Genomic DNA, 20,360 nt, shown 5'->3' with positions numbered 1-20,360 from the left:
GCTATATTAGTGGGGAAGCGGGTAATGTTCGAGGCAAAGACTATAGTGGCGGATAACGGGGGCAGATACGTGATGGTGAGTGGCAAACTACAGGGGGAGACGGTGGTTTTGGTAAACGTATATGCCCCGAACTGGGATGATGCCAATTTTATGAGGCGGATGCTAGGACGCATTCCGGACCTAGAGATGGGAAAGCTGATAATGGGGAGAGATTTTAATACGGTGTTGGAACCAGGGCTGGATAGGTCGAAGTCCAGGACTGGAAGGAGGCCGGCAGCTGCCAAGGTACTTAAAGATTTTATGGAGCAGATGGGAGGTGTAGACCCGTGGAGATTTAGCAGACCTAGGAGTAAGGAGTTCTCGTTTTTCTCCTATGTCCATAAAGTCTACTCGCGAATAGACTTTTTTGTGCTGGGTAGGGCATTGATCCCGAAGGTGAGGGGAACGGAGTATACGGCTATAGCCATTTCGGATCACGCTCCACACTGGGTGGACTTGGAGATAGGGGAGGAAACAGGAGGGCGCCCACCCTGGAGAATGGACATGGGACTAATGGCAGATGAGGGGGTGTATCTAAGGGTGAGGGGGTGCATTGAAAAGTACTTGGAACTCAATGATAATGGGGAGGTCCAGGTGGGAGTGGTCTGGGAGGCGTTGAAGGCGGTGGTTAGAGGGGAGCTGATATCAATAAGGGCACATAAAGGGAAGCAGGATAGTAAGGAACGGGAGCGGTTGCTGCAAGAACTTTTGAGGGTGGACAGACAATATGCGGAAGCACCGGAGGAGGGACTGTACAGGGAAAGGCAAAGGCTACATGTAGAATTTGACTTGCTGACTACGGGCACTGCAGAGGCACAATGGAGGAAGGCACAGGGTGTACAGTACGAATATGGGGAGAAGGCGAGCAGGTTGCTGGCACACCAATTGAGGAAAAGGGGAGCAGCGAGGGAAATAGGGGGAGTGAGGGATGAGGAAGGAGAGATGGAGCGGGGAGCAGAGAGAGTGAATGGAGTGTTCAAGACATTTTATAAAAAATTATATGAAGCTCAACCCCTGGATGGGAGGGAGAGAATGATGGGCTTCTTGGATCGGCTGGAATTTCCCAAGGTGGAAGAGCAGGAAAGGGTGGGACTGGGAGCACAGATCGAGGTAGAAGAAGTGGTGAAAGGAATTAGGAGCATGCAGGCGGGAAAGGCCCCGGGACCGGATGGATTCCCAGTCGAATTCTATAGAAAATATGTGAACTTGCTCGCCCCGGTACTGACGAGGACCTTTAATGAGGCAAAGGAAAGGGGACAACTGCCCCCGACTATGTCTGAAGCAACGATATCGCTTCTCTTAAAGAAGGAAAAGGACCTGCTACAATGCGGGTCCTATAGACCTATTTCCCTCCTAAATGTAGATGCCAAGATCCTGGCCAAGGTAATGGCAATGAGAATAGAGGAATGTGTCCCGGGGGTGGTGTACGAGGACCAAACTGGGTTTGTGAAGGGGAGACAGCTGAACACGAATATACGGAGGTTGTTAGGGGTAATGATGATGGCCCCACCAGAGGGAGAAACGGAGATAGTAGTGGCGATGGATGCCGAGAAAGCATTTGATAGAGTGGAGTGGGATTATTTGTGGGAGGTGTTGAGGAGATTTGGTTTTGGAGAGGGGTATGTTAGATGGGTGCAGCTGTTGTATAGGGCCCCGATGGCGAGCGTGGTCACGAATGGACGGGGATCTGCATATTTTCGGCTCCATAGAGGGACAAGGCAGGGATGCCCTCTGTCCCCATTATTGTTTGCACTGGCGATTGAGCCCCTGGCGATAGCGTTGAGGGGTTCCAAGAAGTGGAGGGGAGTACTTAGGGGAGGAGAAGAACACCGGGTATCTTTGTATGCGGACGATTTGCTACTATACGTGGCGGACCCGGCGGAGGGGATGCCAGAAATAATGCGGATACTTGGGGAGTTTGGGGATTTTTCAGGGTATAAATTGAACATGGGGAAAAGTGAGTTGTTTGTGGTGCATCCAGGGGAGCAGAGTAGGGAAATAGAGGACCTACTGTTGAGGAAGGTAACAAGGGACTTTCGTTACCTGGGGATCCAGATAGCCAAGAATTGGGGCACATTGCATAGGTTAAATTTAACGCGGTTGGTGGAACAAATGGAGGAGGATTTCAAGAGATGGGATATGGTATCCCTGTCACTGGCAGGGAGGGTGCAGGCGGTTCAGATGGTGGTCCTCCCGAGATTCCTCTTTGTGTTTCAGTGCCTCCCGGTGGTGATCACGAAGGCTTTTTTTAAAAGGATTGAAAAGAGCATCATGAGTTTTGTGTGGGCCGGGAAGACCCCGAGAGTGAGGAAGGGATTCTTACAGCGTAGCAGGGATAGGGGGGGGCTGGCACTACCGAGCCTAAGTGAGTATTATTGGGCCGCTAATATTTCAATGGTGAGTAAGTGGATGGGAGAGGAGGAGGGAGCGGCGTGGAAGAGATTAGAGAGGGCGTCCTGTAGGGGGACTAGCCTACAGGCTATGGTGACAGCCCCATTGCCGTTCTCACCGAGGAACTACACCACAAGCCCGGTGGTGGTGGCTACACTGAAGATTTGGGGACAGTGGAGACGGCATAGGGGAAAGACTGGAGCCTTGGGGGGGTCCCCGATAAGAAACAATCATAGGTTTGCCCCGGGGGGAATGGATGGGGGATATGGAATGTGGCAAAGAGCAGGAATAACGCAACTGAAAGATCTGTTTGTGGATGGGAAGTTCGCGAGTCTGGGAGCGCTGACCGAGAAATATGGGTTGCCCCAAGGGAATGCATTCAGGTATATGCAACTGAGGGCTTTTGCGAGGCAACAGGTGAGGGAATTCCCGCAGCTCCCGACACAAGAGGTGCAGGACAGAGTGATCTCAAAGACATGGGTGGGGGATGGCAAGGTGTCAGATATATATAGGGAAATGAGGGACGAAGGGGAGACTATGGTAGATGAACTAAAAGGGAAATGGGAAGAAGAGCTGGGGGAGGAGATCGAGGAGCGGCTGTGGGCAGATGCCCTAAGCAGGGTAAACTCGTCGTCCTCGTGTGCCAGGCTAAGCCTGATTCAGTTTAAGGTATTACACAGGGCGCATATGACTGGAGCACGGCTCAGTAAATTTTTTGGGGTGGAGGATAGGTGTGCGAGGTGCTCGAGAAGCCCAGCGAATCATACCCATATGTTTTGGTCATGCCCGGCACTACAGGGGTTTTGGATGGGGGTGACAAAGGTGCTTTCAAAAGTAGTAGGAGTCCGGGTCGAACCAAGCTGGGGGTTGGCTATATTTGGGGTTGCACAAGAGCCGGGAGTGCAGGAGGCGAGAGAGGCCGATGTTTTGGCCTTTGCGTCCCTAGTAGCCCGGCGCAGGATATTGCTAATGTGGAAAGAAGCCAAGCCCCCGGGGGTGGAGACCTGGATAAATGACATGGCGGGGTTTATAAAGCTAGAGCGGATTAAGTTCGTCCTAAGGGGGTCGGCTCAAGGGTTCACCAGGCGGTGGCAACCGTTCGTCGAATACCTCGCAGAAATATAGACGGAATGGAAAAAAGAAGGCAGCAGCAGCAGCCCAGGATCGGGGGGGGGGGAGGGGGGGGGTGGGGGGGAGGAGGAACCAGAAGGACTCTCAGGGTTGTTAATATATACTGTATAGTATGTATAGGTCGTTGCTACAGATAATTATATATTGGACTGTTAAATTATATTTTTGGAGAGTGTTACTTGTGATAAGGCAGTTGCCAATTAGGGCTAGTTTTCATTTTTGTTATTTATTATTTATTCATTTTTTGTTTATAAAATAGGTCATTGTTATTTGTGTTGTTATAATATTGTGTAAAGGATGCACAATGTACTGTGTTGGTTGACCTAAAATTTTCAATAAAATATTTATTTAAAAAAAAAGCCCTCTGGCGAGCTCCGGATCTGCATCGACCCGAAAGACCTGAACAACAACATCATGAGGGAACACTACCCCATACCCAAACGGGAGGAGATCACGAGCGAAATGGCCCAAGCTAAAATTTTCACAAAGCTTGATGCCTCCAAGGGTTTTTGGCAGATTCAACTGGATCAGTCCAGCCGAAAGCTGTGTCATTAACGGTGTCCTCCTAAAGCTGTGTCATTAACGGTGTCCTCCTAAAGCTGTGTCATTAACGGTGTCCTCCTAAAGCTGATTCCACACAGCATGCACAGGCTGGTCCTCGATCAACTACACGAAGGTCATCTCGGGATTGAGAAGTGCAGACGGAGGGCCCGAGAAGCTGTGTACTGGCCGGGCATCAGCGACGACATCGCCAACATGGTGCTCAACTGCCCCACCTGCCAAAGGTTTCAGCCAGCGCAACCCCCCGAGACGTTTCAGCCCCATGAGCTGGTGACATCCCCTGGGCGAAGGTGGGTGTGGATCTTTTTCATGCGCTTGGCAGGGACTATGTAATCATCTTCGATTACTTTTCAAATTATCCAGAGGTCATACGCCTGTACGATTTAACATCGTCCGCTGTCATAAGGGCATGCAAAGACACCTTCGCTCGACATGGCATTCCGCTTACTGTCATGTCGGACAATGGGCCCTGTTTTGCAAGCCAAGAATGGTCTTCTTTTGCTGCTTCGTATGGCTTCACACACGTGACATCCAGTCCTCTGCATCCCCAGTCGAATGGCAAGGTGGAAAAGGGCGTTCATATCGTCAAGCGGCTCCTCTGCAAGGCTGCTGATGCCGGATCGGATTTCTGCTTAGCCCTGCTGGCCTATCGCTCGGCCCCACTAGCCACTGGCCTCTCACCAGCCCAGCTGTTGATGGGTCGCGCCCTCAGGACCACTGTGCCATCCATTCTTGTCCCTACACTCGACCACATTCCAGTACTGCAAAGGATGCGACAGCAGCGTGCTCAGCAGAAGGTGGCACACGACACTCGGGCAACTGATCTTCCTGCCTTGGCGCCTGGAGACAACGTCCGCATCCACCTACCGGAGGGTGGCTGGTCGGCAACTGCCGAAGTTCTCCGACGCGTGGCTCCCTGCTCGTTCCTGGTTCGCATGCCTGATGACTCCATTCGCCGGCGCAATCACCGGGCTCTTCGCCTGCTTCCGCGCTCGCTATGTGATCATACGCTGGTGCCACGCCCTCCTGTTGTTCCTGATGTCGAATTCGTGGAGCTTCCTGCCACCATGCCCATTCCTCTGCTGCCTGTGGCCAGGCCCATTCCTCAGCCGGTGGTTCCTGACCTACCCTTGAGGCAGTCAACCCAAATTCGTCGCCCAACTACTAGGCTGGACTTATGAGCCTGTTTGAACATTGGACTCACTAAAAGTTTTATGCTACTATGTTAATAAGTTACTCTTTTGTCGTTACAGGAGTTCGTTTTTGATGCTTGATGTTTACACTTGTTTTGTTGATGGTACAACCTCGTTGCTATGTTGCACCTGACACCTTCCTATGTATATAGTTTAGCCTCATGTACATGTTATAGATATTGCACACACACACATTCAGCTGCACTCATAGAATTTACAGTGCAGACGGAGGCCATTCGGCCCATCGAGTCTGCACCGGCTCTTGGAAAGAGCACCCTACCCAAGGTCAGCACCTCCACCCTATCCCCAGAACCCAGCAACCCCACCCAACACTAAGGGCAATTTGGACATTAAGGGCAATTTATCATGGCCAATCCACCTAACCTGCACTTCTTTGGACTGTGGGAGGAAACCGGAGCACCCGGAGGAAACCCACGCACACACGAAGAAGATGTGCAGACTCCACACAGACAGTGGCCCAAGCCGGAATCGAACCTGGGACTCTGGAGCTGTGAAGCAATTGTGCTATCCACAATGCTACTGTGCTGCCCACTCAGTACACATCTATTTATTACCACATAGGCACATATTCTTGTAAAAAACGGGGGATGTCATGATATTCAGATAAACATCATGGTGCAAACACACACTGATGGACAGATCAACGGACCAATCAATACACACGCAACATCACAGCCAATCACAAGCAAGAGCAGACACACTATAAAACGGGGAACACGACACTTCCAATGGATTCCAGCAGGAGACAGCTCAGGGCACAGCGCTCACAGCGCGCCACTCAGACGTTCACCATGTGCTGAGTGCCTCTGCAAGATAGCGTTAGGGCTGGGTCCACAGGTTAGAGGGTAATGAACGAACCACAGTAAACAGTTTACTAATATTAATGTTGTTAGTAATAAAACTGAGTTGTACCTTCCGCAACCGTGTTGGTTCGTCTGTGTAGCAGAGCACCCAACACGACACATACCACTTGGTGACTCGGTTTTCGCTGCACTCGAGTGTCAGCTGAGATTTTCTGTGCAAGTGCCTGTGTGAAGTGACTTGAATCCGTGACCATCTGACTCCACCCGGGTCTTGGGTCCTGGCGTCTTGTTGGAAAAGCCCAAGAGGAAAGGGTTCCTGGAGATTATGCAGGGAAGGTTCTCCATTATCTCTGGGGTGGGGGTTTACAGCATCAAGACAGGTACCCAATTCTTATTTTCTCCAATTAAGGGGCAATTTAGCGCGGCCAATCCACCGACCCGGCACATCTTTGTGTTGTGGGGGTGAGACCCACACAGACACGGGGAGAATGTGCAAACTCCACACGGGCAGTGACCCGGGATCGAACCCGGGACCTCGGTGCCGTGAGGCAGCAGTGCTAACCCCTGTGCCACCCTGCTGCCCGGCATCATCAGGTGGGAATGAAGGTTCCATCATCCCCTCCCCCACTGTGTCCTCCATTGGTTTCCAGACCCCCACTCCCGTCTCTGAGCCTTCCCTCCCCCTCAGCCCCGCCCCCTCTCCCAGCTCCTCCCCCTCCCTCAGCCCCGCCCCCAGCCAGCACATCTCGCGAGATCCGGCAGGGCCGGAAGCGGGCCGGGCGGCTGGGCCAATCGGGCGTCGCCTTGCTGCGGGGTGCTGCCCGCGCCCGGTCACGTGCCACTTCAACTGGGCCGACCAATCAGAGCGAGCGATCCTGTTGCTAATTCAAGATGGCGGCCACCGTGTCCGTTACTTCGCCGGCGAGTGAGTTGAGGAAAAACCGTGAAAATGAGGCGGCTCGCCGGGAGGATGAGGAGGAGGGAGAGGGGGAAGAGTTCTTCGAGGATGAGGAGTGGCCGGACACGGACGGCGGCGAACTGGACGAGGACGAGGAGGAGCCGCCGCGCCGCCGGACTCCCGAGGAGACGCTGGCCGAGCTGGAGGCCGACGAGCGGGAGCAGCGGCTGGAGCGCACCCGCCGCGAGTTCCGAAACCGCCGCAAGATCATCATCAGGAACCTGCCGTCAGACATCATCACCCAGGTAACCGGCAGCGCGGCCGGCCCGGGGCTGGGGCCTGGCTGGGCCCCCGGAAGGGGCCGGGGGGGGAGTCCGGGCTCCGGGGCCTTGCGGCCGGCGCTCCGCACTGCGACTGCGCGCACACCGCCCGGGGCCCAGCTGTCAATCGGGAGCCCTCATGTCCCCCAAAATTGCAGCGTGTAATAATCATAATCTTTATTGGTGTCACAAGTAGGCTTACATTAACACTGTAATGAAGTTATTGTGAAAAACCCCTAGTCGCCACATCCTGGCGCCTGTTTGGGTACACAGAGGGTGAATGCAGAATGTCCAAATTACCTAGTCTTTCAGGACTTGTGGGAGGAAACTGGAGCACCCGGAGGAAACCCACGCAGACACGGCGGGCGGGGCGGGGGGGGACGTGCAGACTCCCGCGCAGACTCCTGCACAGACAGTGACCCAAGCGGGAATCAAACCTGGGACCCTGGTGGTGTGAAGCAACAGTGCTAACCCGTGCCGTGTTCTGTGGGTATTTTTAGCAGTTTGTCTACCCACCTATGGGCATTTCCTTTTTTTTAATTTGGAGTACCTAATAACTTTTTTTTTTCAATTAAGGGGCAATTTAGCATAGCTAGTCTACCTACCCTCCACATCTTTGGGTCATGGGGCTGAGACCCACGCAGACACTAAGAGAATGTACAAACTCGAACCCGGGTCCTCAGTGCTGTCGGCAGCAGTGCTAACCACTGCACCACCACTGCTGCCTCACGTCGCTGAGGAACTGGGTATATATGGATTAATTAAAGATAGCCAAGCACAGATTTATTAAGTGCAAATCATGTGAGTTGATGCTTTCAAGATGGAAATCACAATTCAAATTTTGTTTGCACGTATCTTTTTGATGCAAATGTATTTTAACATCACTTCCGCTGTTGTCCATCCTCCGCAAAATAATGTATCTTATTATGTTGGAAAGTTCTATGTTCTTATGTTTTTCAGTGTGTATAAATACTTTGAAGAAACAGACAAATAACAGTGCTGTTTGTGTTGTTTTAAAGTCTATTTCGGGAGTAGCATAAATAAAGCTTAGCTGAGTTTGCAATTCTGGCCCATTTGTTATCTTCACAACTGATACTAATCCTTCCTAATGGCTGCTTTCTGTTAATTTTGTTTCTGTTTTGAAAGTCAAGCAGTTCTTGTCCCCAGTGTTTTTGCCAAGTGTAACCAGGTAAAAGTATTTCAACCAGGTATTTTAATTTGAGCCACCACACGTGTGACCCATCCCATTCACATGTATTTTGGTTCCAGTCTCAGCTGCTGTACTCAAAATCCTTACTGACACTGAATGAGACAGAATGTATAGAATTCCTGAGTGCATTGAACTGTGCTCCTGGGCTAAAACTACTTTTCATTTACATCTATTCATGAGTTTGGTGCCAGCAGATCAGGGTAGATTTAAACTAAGATCCCAGAAGGGTAAAAACCACATGACCTCGGCAACCAGACTTGTGAAAAACGCAGTGGTGTTTTTAATGAATTGATCCCGTTTTCAAATGTGTAATCTTGGGCTATTCTGTCACCTCAATTATCAGATAGCCTGGACATGCTGGATATTACCCAGTGGGCGATGACGGTTAGAAGAAGCAGCTGTAGGGCTCGGTAAACTTGGAGCAAAGGCAAACACAAGTTTGAAGCTGCCACACAGAATTATCTGGATACAGTGTATAGACTGGCAGGATGGAGTGTAATCTGTATAAAAACAAAATTCTAATTTGATGGTAATTCAGTGACTATTCATGGCGCATGAGAGAACCTGTAGGTGCATTGTTGACTCGTGTTGGAGAAAGTTCACGAGCTCGCAAGCTCAGACTGAGTATTTCCTAATTTAACATTTTTAATTAACCAAACTTGTTTTATGTGAACACAATGATTTTGATCAATTCCTACTGCTGAGGAATCTTTCTCCAACACCTTTTAAAACTCCAAGATTTCCTTCGGCTTTTGTATCCAACCCCCTCATTTTAGTTAACTTTTCCTCACTGTAATAAATAATATGCTAATATAAAGTACTTGACTGAGAATCAACCACTGACATGAGCAAAATTTATTTAGTGATTGAAGAACAATACAGCACCGGAACAGGCCTTTCGGCCCTCCAAGCCTGCACCAATCATGACACCTGTCTAAACTGAAACCTCTGTATCCCTCTATTCCCATTTTATTCATACATTTGTCAAGATGGCCCTTAAACGTCACTGTCTTACTTGGTTCCGGCAGTGACTTCCAGGCACTCCCCACCTTCTGTAAAATATATATTTTTTAAAAACCCACAAACTTGCATCGCACATCTCCTCTAAACTTTCTCCCTCACACCTTAAACCTATGCCCTCATGCAATTGACTTTTCCACCCTGTCGATGCCATTCATAGTTTTGTTAACCTCTATCAGGTCGCCCTCAACCTCTCTGTCCAACCTTTCCTCATCAGACAACCCACCCATTCCCGATATCATTCTAGTGGACCTGTGTTCAAACATCAGACTGTTAGCTGTGTTTGCCTTGATTGAAAGCACATAGAACTCCTTTGTTAATTTCAGGAGCTGTGTTTTAAAAGATCTTGGGGCAAGCTTAAACGAAGGTAATAATTCTCGCTGGGCCCTCTGTAGGAACAGGGTGTGGTTTTGCAGCAGTTGATTATGGATTACAGCAGGGCATTCTTGTCATTTGCTGGTCTGATTCCACAAAACGACAGGCCATGCAAGCAGGGAACACCTGAATATCAAGGCATCAAATTTAGCAATTTTTTTTTCCTCAACCCCTTTGCCCCACTATCTCTTCTTGTACCACAAAATCATAATGCTTGTTTCTTCGTTACCGTTGTGAATTTCTCCTCTAAATCCTCTTCGTTGTTTTAACCCCATGAGAATAACATGCTGTGAGGCACAGGACATTTGTCAGTTGTATTCTGCATGTTGAAAAGTGTCAGTTGTACATCTTGAATAAGCATCTTTTTCTGGCTAAACATTAACCAATATGTATCTCATTTCCCTTGCCCTGTTTATCAAGTAAAGACAGCATGAGCTTCCTTTCTCGCGCCAACACCCACTCCCAGGGAGACAGAAAGGAGGAGGGTGAATGAATTCTTTGGAGTAGTCCTCCGTTAGACAAAGAAAGAAGACTCCCAAGATGGGCTGTGTTATGTTAACTGACCCCAAGCTAAGCAGGGAGCGAGAACAGTGACTAGCGAAAGGAAGCAGAAAGCTTCTGATTTTCAATCGTAGTCCATTGCCTGGAAAATGCGCATGTGAAAGTTGACTAAGTAAGGCAAGATGATGTGGACCTGTGTAACCCCCCCCGATGTGGACCTGTGTAACCCCCCTGTTCAAGAAGGGAACAAGGACAAAGATGGAAAATTATAGGCCAATTAGCCTAACCTCGGTTTAAAAAATATATATATATATGTTTTATTAAAGTTTTCAAACACAATTTTTCCACTTTACAAATCAACATAAAAATAACACAATAGCTGATAAATAACATTATTTAAATAAAATAGTGAACTAACAAAGTAACAAAAAATATAGTGCCCCCCCCCCCCCCTTCTGGGCTGCTGCTGCTGACGATCTATTTTCCCTTAACGTTCCGCGAGATAGTAAAGGAATGGTTGCCACCGCCTGGAGAACCCCTGAGCCGATCCTCTCAACGCAAATTTCATTCGTTCCAGCTTTATGAACCCTGCCATATCGTTTATCCAGGCATCCACGCCGGGGGGTTTCGCTTCCTTCCACATAAATAGGATCCTTCGCCGGGCTACCACTGACGCAAAGGCCAGAATATCGGCCTCTTTCGCCTCCTGCACTCCCGGCTCTTCCGCTACCCCAAATATAGCTAACCCCCAGCCTGGCTTGACCCGGACCTTCACCACCTTTGAAATCACTCTTGCCACTTCCCTCCAGTACTCATCCAGTGCCGGACACGACCAGAACGTATGTGTGTGGTTCGCCGGGCTTCCCAACACCTCCCGGACCTGTCCTCCACTCCGAAGAACCTGCTCAGTCTTGCTCCCGTCATGTGTGCTCTGTGTAGAACCTTGAATTGTTTCAGGCTAAGCCTGGCACACGAGGAAGAGGAATTTACCCTACTTAGGGCATCAGCCCACAGCCCCTCCTCAATCTCCTTCCCCAGCTCTTCTTCCCATTTTCCCTTCAGCTCCTCTACCAGCGCCTCCCCCTCGTCTCTCATCTGATATATTTCGGACACTTTGCCCTCCCCGACCTCGGAAATCACACTATCCTGGATCCCCTGTGTCGGGAGCAGCGGAAATTCCCTCACCTGTTGCCTCGTAAACGCCCTCACTTGCATGTATCGAAAGATATTCCCCGGGGGCAACTCATACTTTTCCTCCAGCGCTCCCAGGCTCGCAAACTCCCCGTCAATAAACAAGTCTCTCAGTCTCCTAATTCCTGCCCGATGCCAGCTCTGGAACCCTCCGTCCATCCTTCCTGGGACAAACCTATGGTTATTCCTGATCGGGGACCACACCGAGGCCTCCATTGCCCCCAGATCCTTAAGGTTGTCACCGCCACTGGGTTTGTGGTATACCTTTTCGGGGAAAGTGGCAGCGGCACCGTCACCAGTGCCTTTAGGCTCGTTCCCTTACAGGACGCCATCTCCAGCCTCTTCCACGCCGCCCCCTCTCCCTCCCTCGTCCACTTACAAACCATCGCCACATTGGCGGCCCAGTAGTAGTTGTCCAGATTTGGCAACGCCAGTCCCCCTCTGTCCCTGCTGCGCTGCAGGAACCCCATCCTTACCCTCTGGGTCTTCCTTGCCCACACAAAACTCATAACACTCCTGTCTATTTTCTTGAAAAAGGCCTTAGTGATCAGAATAGGGAGACATTGAAACGCAAAAAGAAACCTTGGGAGGACCATCATTTTTACCGCCTGCACTCTGCCCGCCAGTGAGAGCGGCAGCATATCCCACCTCTTGAAATCCTCCTCCATCTGCTCCACCAGATTGAGTTTGTGTAGAGTTCCCCAGCTCCTGGCTACCTGAATCCCCAAATATCGGAAGCTCCTTTCCACTCTCCTTAACGGCAGGGCGTCTATTCCTCTTCCCTGATCCCCAGGGTGTACTACGAAAAGCTCACTCTTCCCCATATCTAGCCTATATTCCGAAAAATCTCCAAACTCCCTCAATATCTGCATAATCTCCTCTACATCCCCTCGTCATCCCCTCTACAGGATCCGCCACATATAGCAGTAGGTCATCTGCGTAGAGTGACACTCGATGTTCCTCTCCCCCTTTAACCACCCTCCTCCATTTCTTAGAGTCTCTCAACGCTATGGCCAGTGGTTCAATTGCCAACGCGAACAGTAATGGGGACAGGGGGCACCCCTGCTTTGTTCCCCTATGTAACCGAAAATACTCCGATCTTTGCCGATTTGTGACTACACTTGCCACTGGGGCCCCGTATAGGAGTTTGACCCAACTGACAAACCCCTCCCCGAACCCAAACCTCCTCAACACCTCCCATAGATACTCCCACTCCACCCTATCAAATGCCTACTCTGCATCCATCGCCACCACTATCTCTGCCTCCCCCTCCGCTGGGGGCATCATTATCACCCCCAACAGCCGTCGCACGTTGACATTCAGCTGTCTCCCCTTCACAAACCCTGTCTGGTCTTCATGCACCACCCCCGGGACGCGATCCTCGTTGCCAGTGCTTTTGCCAGCAGCTTGGCGTCTACATTCAGGAGTGAGATAGGCCTATGTGACCCGCATTGCAGCGGATCTTTATCCCGCTTCAGGATTAGTGATATCGTCACCTCTGACATTGTCGGGAGTAGAGTCCCTCCTGCTCTGGCCTTGTTAAAGGTTCTCGCCAGCAGCGGGGCCAACAAGTCCACATATATTTCCTGTAAAATTCCACCGGGAACCCGTCTGGTCCCGGGACCTACCTTGCCTGCATGTTCCCCAGCCCTTTTATCACCTCATCCACCTCAATTGGCGCCCCCAGACCTGCCACCTCCTGCTCCTCCACCCTTGGGAACCTTAGTTGGTCCAGAAACTGTTGCATTCCCTCTTTTCCCTCCAGGGGTTGGGACCTATATAGCCTCTCATAAAAGGTCTTAAACACCTCATTTACCTTCCCTGCTCTCCGCTCCGTTGTTCCCGTTTCATCCCTGACTCCCCCAATTTCCCTCGCCGCTATCCTCTTGCGAAGTTGGTGGGCCAGCAGCTGGCTCGCCTTTTCCCCATACTCTTATCTCATCCCCTGTGCCTTCCTCCACTGTGCCTCTGCCTTTCCTGTGGTCAGCAGGTCAAACTCCGTCTGAAGTCTTCGCCTCTCTCTATATAGTCCTTCGTCCGGGGCCTCCGCATATCTTTTATCCACCCTCAAAATGTCCCCCACTAATCTCTCCCTTTCTTTGCCCTCTTTTTTTCTCCTTGTAAGCCCTGATGGAGATCAACTCTCCCCTAACCACTGCCTTCAGCGCTTCCCATACTACCCCCACCTGGATCTCACCATCATCATTGGCCTCCAGGTACCTCTCGATGCAACCCCGCACCCTTCCACAGATCCCCTCATCCGCCAATAATCCCACATCCAGTCGCCAGAGTGGGTGCTGCTCCCTCTCCTCTCCTAATTCCAGATCCACCCAGTGCGGGGCATGGTCTGAAACGGCTATGGCCGAATACTCCGTTCCTGTCACCTTCGAGATCAGTGCCCTGCTCAAAACAAAGAAATCTATTCGGGAGTATACCTTGTGGACATGGGAGAAAAAGGAGAACTCTTTGGCCAACGGCCTAGCAAATCTCCATGGATCCACTCCCCCCATTTGCTCCATGAACCCCCTAAGCACCTTGCCCACTGCCGGCCGCCTTCCGGTCCTGGATCTAGATCGATCTAACCCTGGATCCAGCACAGTATTGAAATAACCCCCCCCCCATTACCAGGCTTCCCACCTCCAGGTCCGGGATACGTCCCAGCATCCGCTTCATAAATCCCGCGTCATCCCAGTTCGGGGCATATACATTTACCAGCACGACCTCCTTTCCCTGCAATCTACCACTCACCATCACATATCTACCCCCGTTATCCACCACCATATTCCTAGCCTCGAACGACACCCGTTTCCCCACCAATATCGCCACCCTTCTATTTTTCACGTCCAACCCTGAGTGGAACACCTGTCCCGCCCATCCTTTCCTTAACCTAACCTGATCCGCCATCTTCAGATGCGTCTCCTGAAGCATGGCCACATCTGCCTTCAGTCTTTTAAGTGCGCAAACACTCGGGCCCTCTTAATCAGCCCATTTAGGCCTCTCACATTCCACGTGATCAGCCGGATTGGGGCCCCCCCCCCGGCCTGCCGACTAGCCATCCCCTATTCTAGGCCAGTCCCCCGTCCGGGTCCCGCGCACCCACCCGTCCCCCAGGCGGCGCTCTCCCGTCCCGACCACCTCTTCTCTTGCCAGCTCCCTCTCGCTCCCAGCAGCAGCAACCCAGTTAATCCCCCCCCACCCGCTAGATCCCCATCTTGCATGGTTACTCCCCCCATGATGCTTCCGAAAGTCAGTTGACTCCAACTGACCCCGGCTTCCCCCGCTCTCTCCTTGACCCCCCCTGTGCGTGGAACTCTCTTCCTTCCTGCGCCTATCTTCCCGACATCATCTCCCGAGCGCGGGAAAAAAACCGCGCTTTCCTGGATCAGCCCCGCCCCCTATGGCGCAGCTCCCCCATCCCCCCCTCTCAGTCCCTTTTTCCACCGGCGCCCACATTTCTCAGTGTTCCCCCGTCAAGAGGAGAAAAAATCCCCGTCTATCGTCTCGATACTGTGAACCTCCCATTCCCCAATTTACATTTCTATGCATCAACCTTTCCCCCCCCCCCCAGCATCAGTCCCTCAGTTATGGTCCAGTTTCTCCTCTTGGATGAAGGTCCATGCCTCATCCGACGTTTCGAAGTAGTAATGTTTGCCTTGGTGCGTGACCCACAATCGCGTCGGCTGCAGCATCCCAAACTTTATTTTCTTCTTGTGAAGCACCGCCTTGGCCCGATTTTAAAGCTTGCCCTCCTTCTCGCTACCTCCGCGCTCCAGTCCTGATACACTCGTATCACCGCATTCTCGCACCTGCTACTCCGTACCTTCTTAGCCCAGCTCAAAACAGCCTCTCTGTCCGTGAAGCGGTGAAATCTCACCACTATCGCCCTTGGTAGTTCTCCAGCCTTTGGTCTTCTCACAAGGACCCGCTGAGCCCCTTCCACCTCCAGGGGGCCCATGGGGCCTCAGCTCCCATTAGCGTATGGAGCATCGTGCTCACATAAGCCCCAACATCAGCTCCCTCCACTCCTTTGGGGAGACCCAGAATCCGGAGGTTCTTCCTCCTCGAGCTGTTCTCCAGGACTTCGAGCCTTTCGATACACCTCTTATGTAGCGCCTCGTGCGTCTCCATTTTTACCGCTAGGCCCTGTATCTCATCCTCGTTTTCAGATGCCTTTGCCTTCACCCCATGGAGCTCTAGCGCCTGGGCCTTTTGTGTTTCTTTTAGCCCTTTGATTGCCAATAACATCGGCGCCAGCACCACAACCTTTTAATTCCTCCACACACCGTTGGAGGAATTCCTGCTGGTCTGGGCCCCATGTCGTCTGGGCTCCATCCGCTGCCATCTTGCTTCTTCCTTCTCTACTCTGCCGCTGCTCCAAAGGATCCTTCGCAATCTGGCCACTACCACCGATCCTTTCCATACACACCCGGGGGGACACCTTCCCTCGTCACCCCACACTGGGTTTGGTCCGAAAAAAATTCCGTTGGGGCTCCCGAAAAGAGCCCAAAAGCCCGTTCGAACGGGAGCTGCCGAAACGTGCGTCTTAGCAGTGCATCGCCGCAACCGGAAGTGAGCCTAACCTCGGTTGTTGGCAAGATTCTAGAATCCATTGTTAAGGATGAGATTTCTAAATTCTTGGAAGTGCAGGGTCGGATTAGGACAAGTCAGCATGGATTTAGTAAGGGGAGGTCGTGCCTGACAAACCTGTTAGAGTTCTTTGAAGAGATAACAAATAGGTTAGACCAAGGAGAGCCAATGGATGTTATCTATCTTTACTTCCAAAAGGCCTTTGATAAGGTGCCTCACGGGAGACTGCTGAGTAAAATAAGGGCCCATGGTATTCGAGGCAAGGTACTAACATGGATTGACGACTGGCTGTCGGGCAGAAGGCAGAGAGTTGGGATAAAAGGTTCTTTTTCGGAATGGCAACCGGTGACGAGTGGTGTCCCGCAGGGTTCAGTGTTGGGGCCACAGCTGTTCTCTTTATATATTAACGATCTAGATGACGGGACTGAGGGCATTCTGGCTAAGTTTGCCGATGATACAAAGATAGGTAGTATGGAGGAGGTGGGGAGGCTGCAGAAAGATTTAGACAGTTTAGGAGTGTGGTCCACGAAATGGCTGATGAAATTCAACGTGGGCAAGTGCGAGGTCTTGCACTTTGGAAAAAAGAATAGAGGCATGGACTATTTTCTAAACGGTGACAAAATTCATAATGCTGAAGTGCAAAGGGACTTGGGAGTCCTAGTCCAGGATTCTCTAAAGGTAAACTTGCAGGTTGAGTCCGTAATTAAGAAAGCAAATGCAATGTTGTCATTTATCTCAAGAGGCTTGGAATATACAAGCAGGGATGTACGTCTGAAGCTTTATAAAGCAATAGTTAGGCCCCATTTAGAATACTGTGAGCAATTTTGGGCCCCACACCTCAGGAAGGACATACTGGCACTGGAGCGGGTCCAGCGGAGATTCACACGGATGATCCCAGGAATGGTAGGCCTAACATACGATGAACGTCTGAGGATCCTGGGATTATATTCATTGGAGTTTAGGAGGTTGAGGGAAGATCTAATAGAAACTTACAAGATAATGAATGGCTTAGATAGGGTGGACGTAGGGAAGTTGTTTCCATTAGCAGGGGAGACTAGGACCCGGGGGCACAGCCTTAGAATAAAAGGGAGTCACTTTAGAACAGAGATGAGGAGAAATTTCTTCAGCCAGAGAGTGGTGGGTCTGTGGAATTCATTGCCACAGAGGGCGGTGGAGGCCGGGACGTTGAGTGTCTTTAAGACAGAAGTTGATAAATTCTTGATTTCTCGAGGAATTAAGGGCTATGGAGAGAGAGCGGGTAAATGGAGTTGAAATCAGCCATGATTGAATGGTGGAGTGGACTCGATGGGCCGAATGGCCTTACTTCCGCTCCATTGTCTTATGGTCTTATGTTTAGCTGTAATATTTCCCTTCAGCAATCCTGCTTCTGCTGTATGTGCTGCTGCTGCAGCTTGATGCTGCAGTAGAGCAACCACCACCTGTAGTAGCTGTTAGCACCAGGCGAGGGAGGGGAGGGGAAATAAGTGTGTGGTTCTCAGTGACTGAAAGTGTTTTGCACTGCTTGCACCACAACCTGGAAATTGGATGTCATTTGAATACTTTTACTGAACTAGACTGGGTTTAGATTGTTGCAGATTTGTTTATTCAATCACTCTTGAAAGAGTCGCACCTTGACATGATATTGAAAAATTAATTGAACAAAACTCTCAGGCTTTCTCGACAGTAACTACAATGTAGGACAAAATATTGGCTGCTTGTGATAAAGGAATGGCAATGATCGTGGGTGACTTGAATATACAGATAAACTGGAAAAATGAGATGAGCAGATGTCTGAATGAGGAGTTGATAGAATGCTCTCGAGGCAGTTTCTTGGAACAGCGTGTTCTGGAACCAGCCAGAGCACACCTTGTTTTAGACGCGGTATTGTATAGGATTAATAAATGACCCCAGAGGGAAGAAACTCCCAGGTAGCAGCAACCACTATGACTGAATTATACATCTAGTTTTGAAAGGGAGAAGGCTCCTATTTTAAACTTAAATCAGGGCCACTATATGGGCATGAAAGCTGAGCGAGGTGAAGTGAACTAGGACTCGAGTAAAGGGGGACAGATCAAATAGAGGACTAGTGGCTGACATTTAAGGGGATATTTCAGAGTACTCAGAATAAATATATTCCTACTATGAAGAAAAATCCTAAAGGGAGGAGCCACTGTCCAAGGTTAACCAAAGAAGTTGAGGAAAATATCAAACTTAAGGAAAAACCATATAACTGCAGTGGAAGGTGAGATAATTGGTAACAATATAAAGCCTATCAGAAATAACTTGACGGTGAATTAGAAGAAATAAATTTGAGTATGAGAGGAAGCTAGCTAGGAATGTAAAAACAGATGGCAGGGTTTGCAAGCATATTTAAACCGGAAAAGAGTAAGTAATGTGAGCGTTGGTCCTCCAGAAAGTGAGACCATGGAGTCGATAATAAGGAAATGGCAGATGAAATGAACAGACATTTGCTAACGTATTCACTTTTTATCGAAGAAGCATTTCAGCAATAGCTGTAAATTGGGAGGTTGAAGGGAGAGCGGAACTTGGTGAAATGTAGCCCATTTATTCATGAAGGGAGGGAAGCAGAAGACAGGAAGTTGATAGGCCAGTTGACATCTGTCGTGGGGAAGGTGTTTGAATCAATCATAAGAGTTTATAGCTGGGGCGGCAGCGCTGCCTCGCCGTGCCGAGGACCCGGATCGATCCCGGCCCGGGTCACTGTCCACGTGGAGGCCTCACCGTGCCGAGGACCCAGGCTCGATCCTGGCCCCGGGTCACTGTCTGTGTGGAGGCCTCACCGTGCCGAGGACCCGGATCGATCCTGGCCCCGGGTCACTGTCCGTGTGGAGGCCTCATCGTGCCGAGGACCCAGGCTCGATCCTGGCCCCGGGTCACTGTCCGTGGGAGGCCTCATTGTGCCGAGGACCCAGGCTCGATCCTGGCCCCGGGTCACTGTCTGTGTGGAGGCCTCACCGTGCCGAGGACCCGGGCTCGATCCCGGCCCCGGGTCACTGTCCGTGTGGAGTTTGCACATTCTCCCCGTGTCTGCGTGGGTCTCACCCCCACAACCCAAAGATGTGCAGGGTAGGTGGATTGGCCACGCTAAATTGATCCTTAATTGGAAAATATTACAAGTGTTTTTTGCTGGTCACTTGGCCAAGCTCAAGGTAATTGGGAAGAATCAACATGATTTTATGAAGAGAAATCAAGTTCAACCAATTTGCTCGAGTTCTTTGAAGGGGTAATGTGCTGTGGAAAATACAAGTCTTAGACCCACTCTTCCTCCTTTCAAACTGGGAGGCACAGTGGTTAGCACTGCTGCCTCACAGCACCAGAGACCTGGGTTCAATGACTCTGTGTGGACATTCTCCCCATGTCTGCGTGGGTTTCCTCCCACAGCCCAAAGATGTGCAGGTTCGGCAGATTGGCCATGATACATTGCCCCTTAGTGTCCAATGGTTAGCTGGAGTTGTGATGTAGTAGGCCCAGGTAGGGTGCTCTTTCAGAGGCTCGTTGCAGACACGATGGGCTATGTGGCCTCCTTTTGCACTGTCTGGTTTCTATGAAAGTGGATGTAAAATTCAAACCTGTTGTGGTTGCTGCTCCTGAGGGGTACCTTCATCCTGATATCATTCATTAATCCGATCACATTACCTAGTCTAAAATAACCTGCTCTCTGGGACAATACTGTACTTGCATTTCCAGAAAGCATTTTATAAGGTGCAAAAAATAAAAGCTTGTGATGTCGGGGATAACATGTTAGCATGGATTGGTGATTGGCTGGCTGGCAGAAAACAGTGAGTATGCATTAATGGACCTTCTCTGATTGACAGGATGTGACGAGTGGAGTCCTGCAGGGGCCTCAACTTTTTACAGTTTACACAAATTCCTTTTGATGAGGGGAGCAAAGGCATGGTAGCTAAATTTGCAGATGACACAAAGATAGGTAGGGAGGTATTTTGTGAAGAAGGTAAGGAGTTTGCAGACTGACATCGATTGGCTGAGTAAGTGGGCAAAAATCTGTTCAATGTGGTATAATGTAGGATGGTGTTAAGTTGTCCACTTGGTCAGGAAGAGTGAAGAAACAGAGTATGACTGAAATGGGGAATGACTGCA

General features: G+C 50.4%; 1 protein-coding gene across 2 annotated transcripts in view; it reads left to right on the top strand.

Moving 5' to 3' along the window:
* Positions 1-6,981: 6,981 nt before the first annotated feature.
* raver1 (ribonucleoprotein, PTB-binding 1) overlaps positions 6,982-20,360 on the top strand; it is a 51,899-nt gene continuing 38,520 nt past the window's right edge. Inside the window, exon 1 of one of the 2 annotated variants that reach the window (XM_072490830.1) lies at positions 6,982-7,342. In XM_072490830.1, coding sequence (XP_072346931.1) covers positions 7,031-7,342 — 312 coding nt within the window. In that variant the 5' untranslated portion in view covers positions 6,982-7,030. The remainder of the gene's footprint in view (positions 7,343-20,360) is intronic. The other variant, XM_072490831.1, reaches the window with a different exon arrangement.

The sequence above is a fragment of the Scyliorhinus torazame genome, chromosome 27 (assembly GCF_047496885.1).
Source record: "Scyliorhinus torazame isolate Kashiwa2021f chromosome 27, sScyTor2.1, whole genome shotgun sequence".
NCBI classification, from domain to species: Eukaryota; Metazoa; Chordata; class Chondrichthyes; order Carcharhiniformes; family Scyliorhinidae; genus Scyliorhinus; species Scyliorhinus torazame.
This window is presented reverse-complemented; position numbering and strand designations above follow the sequence as displayed.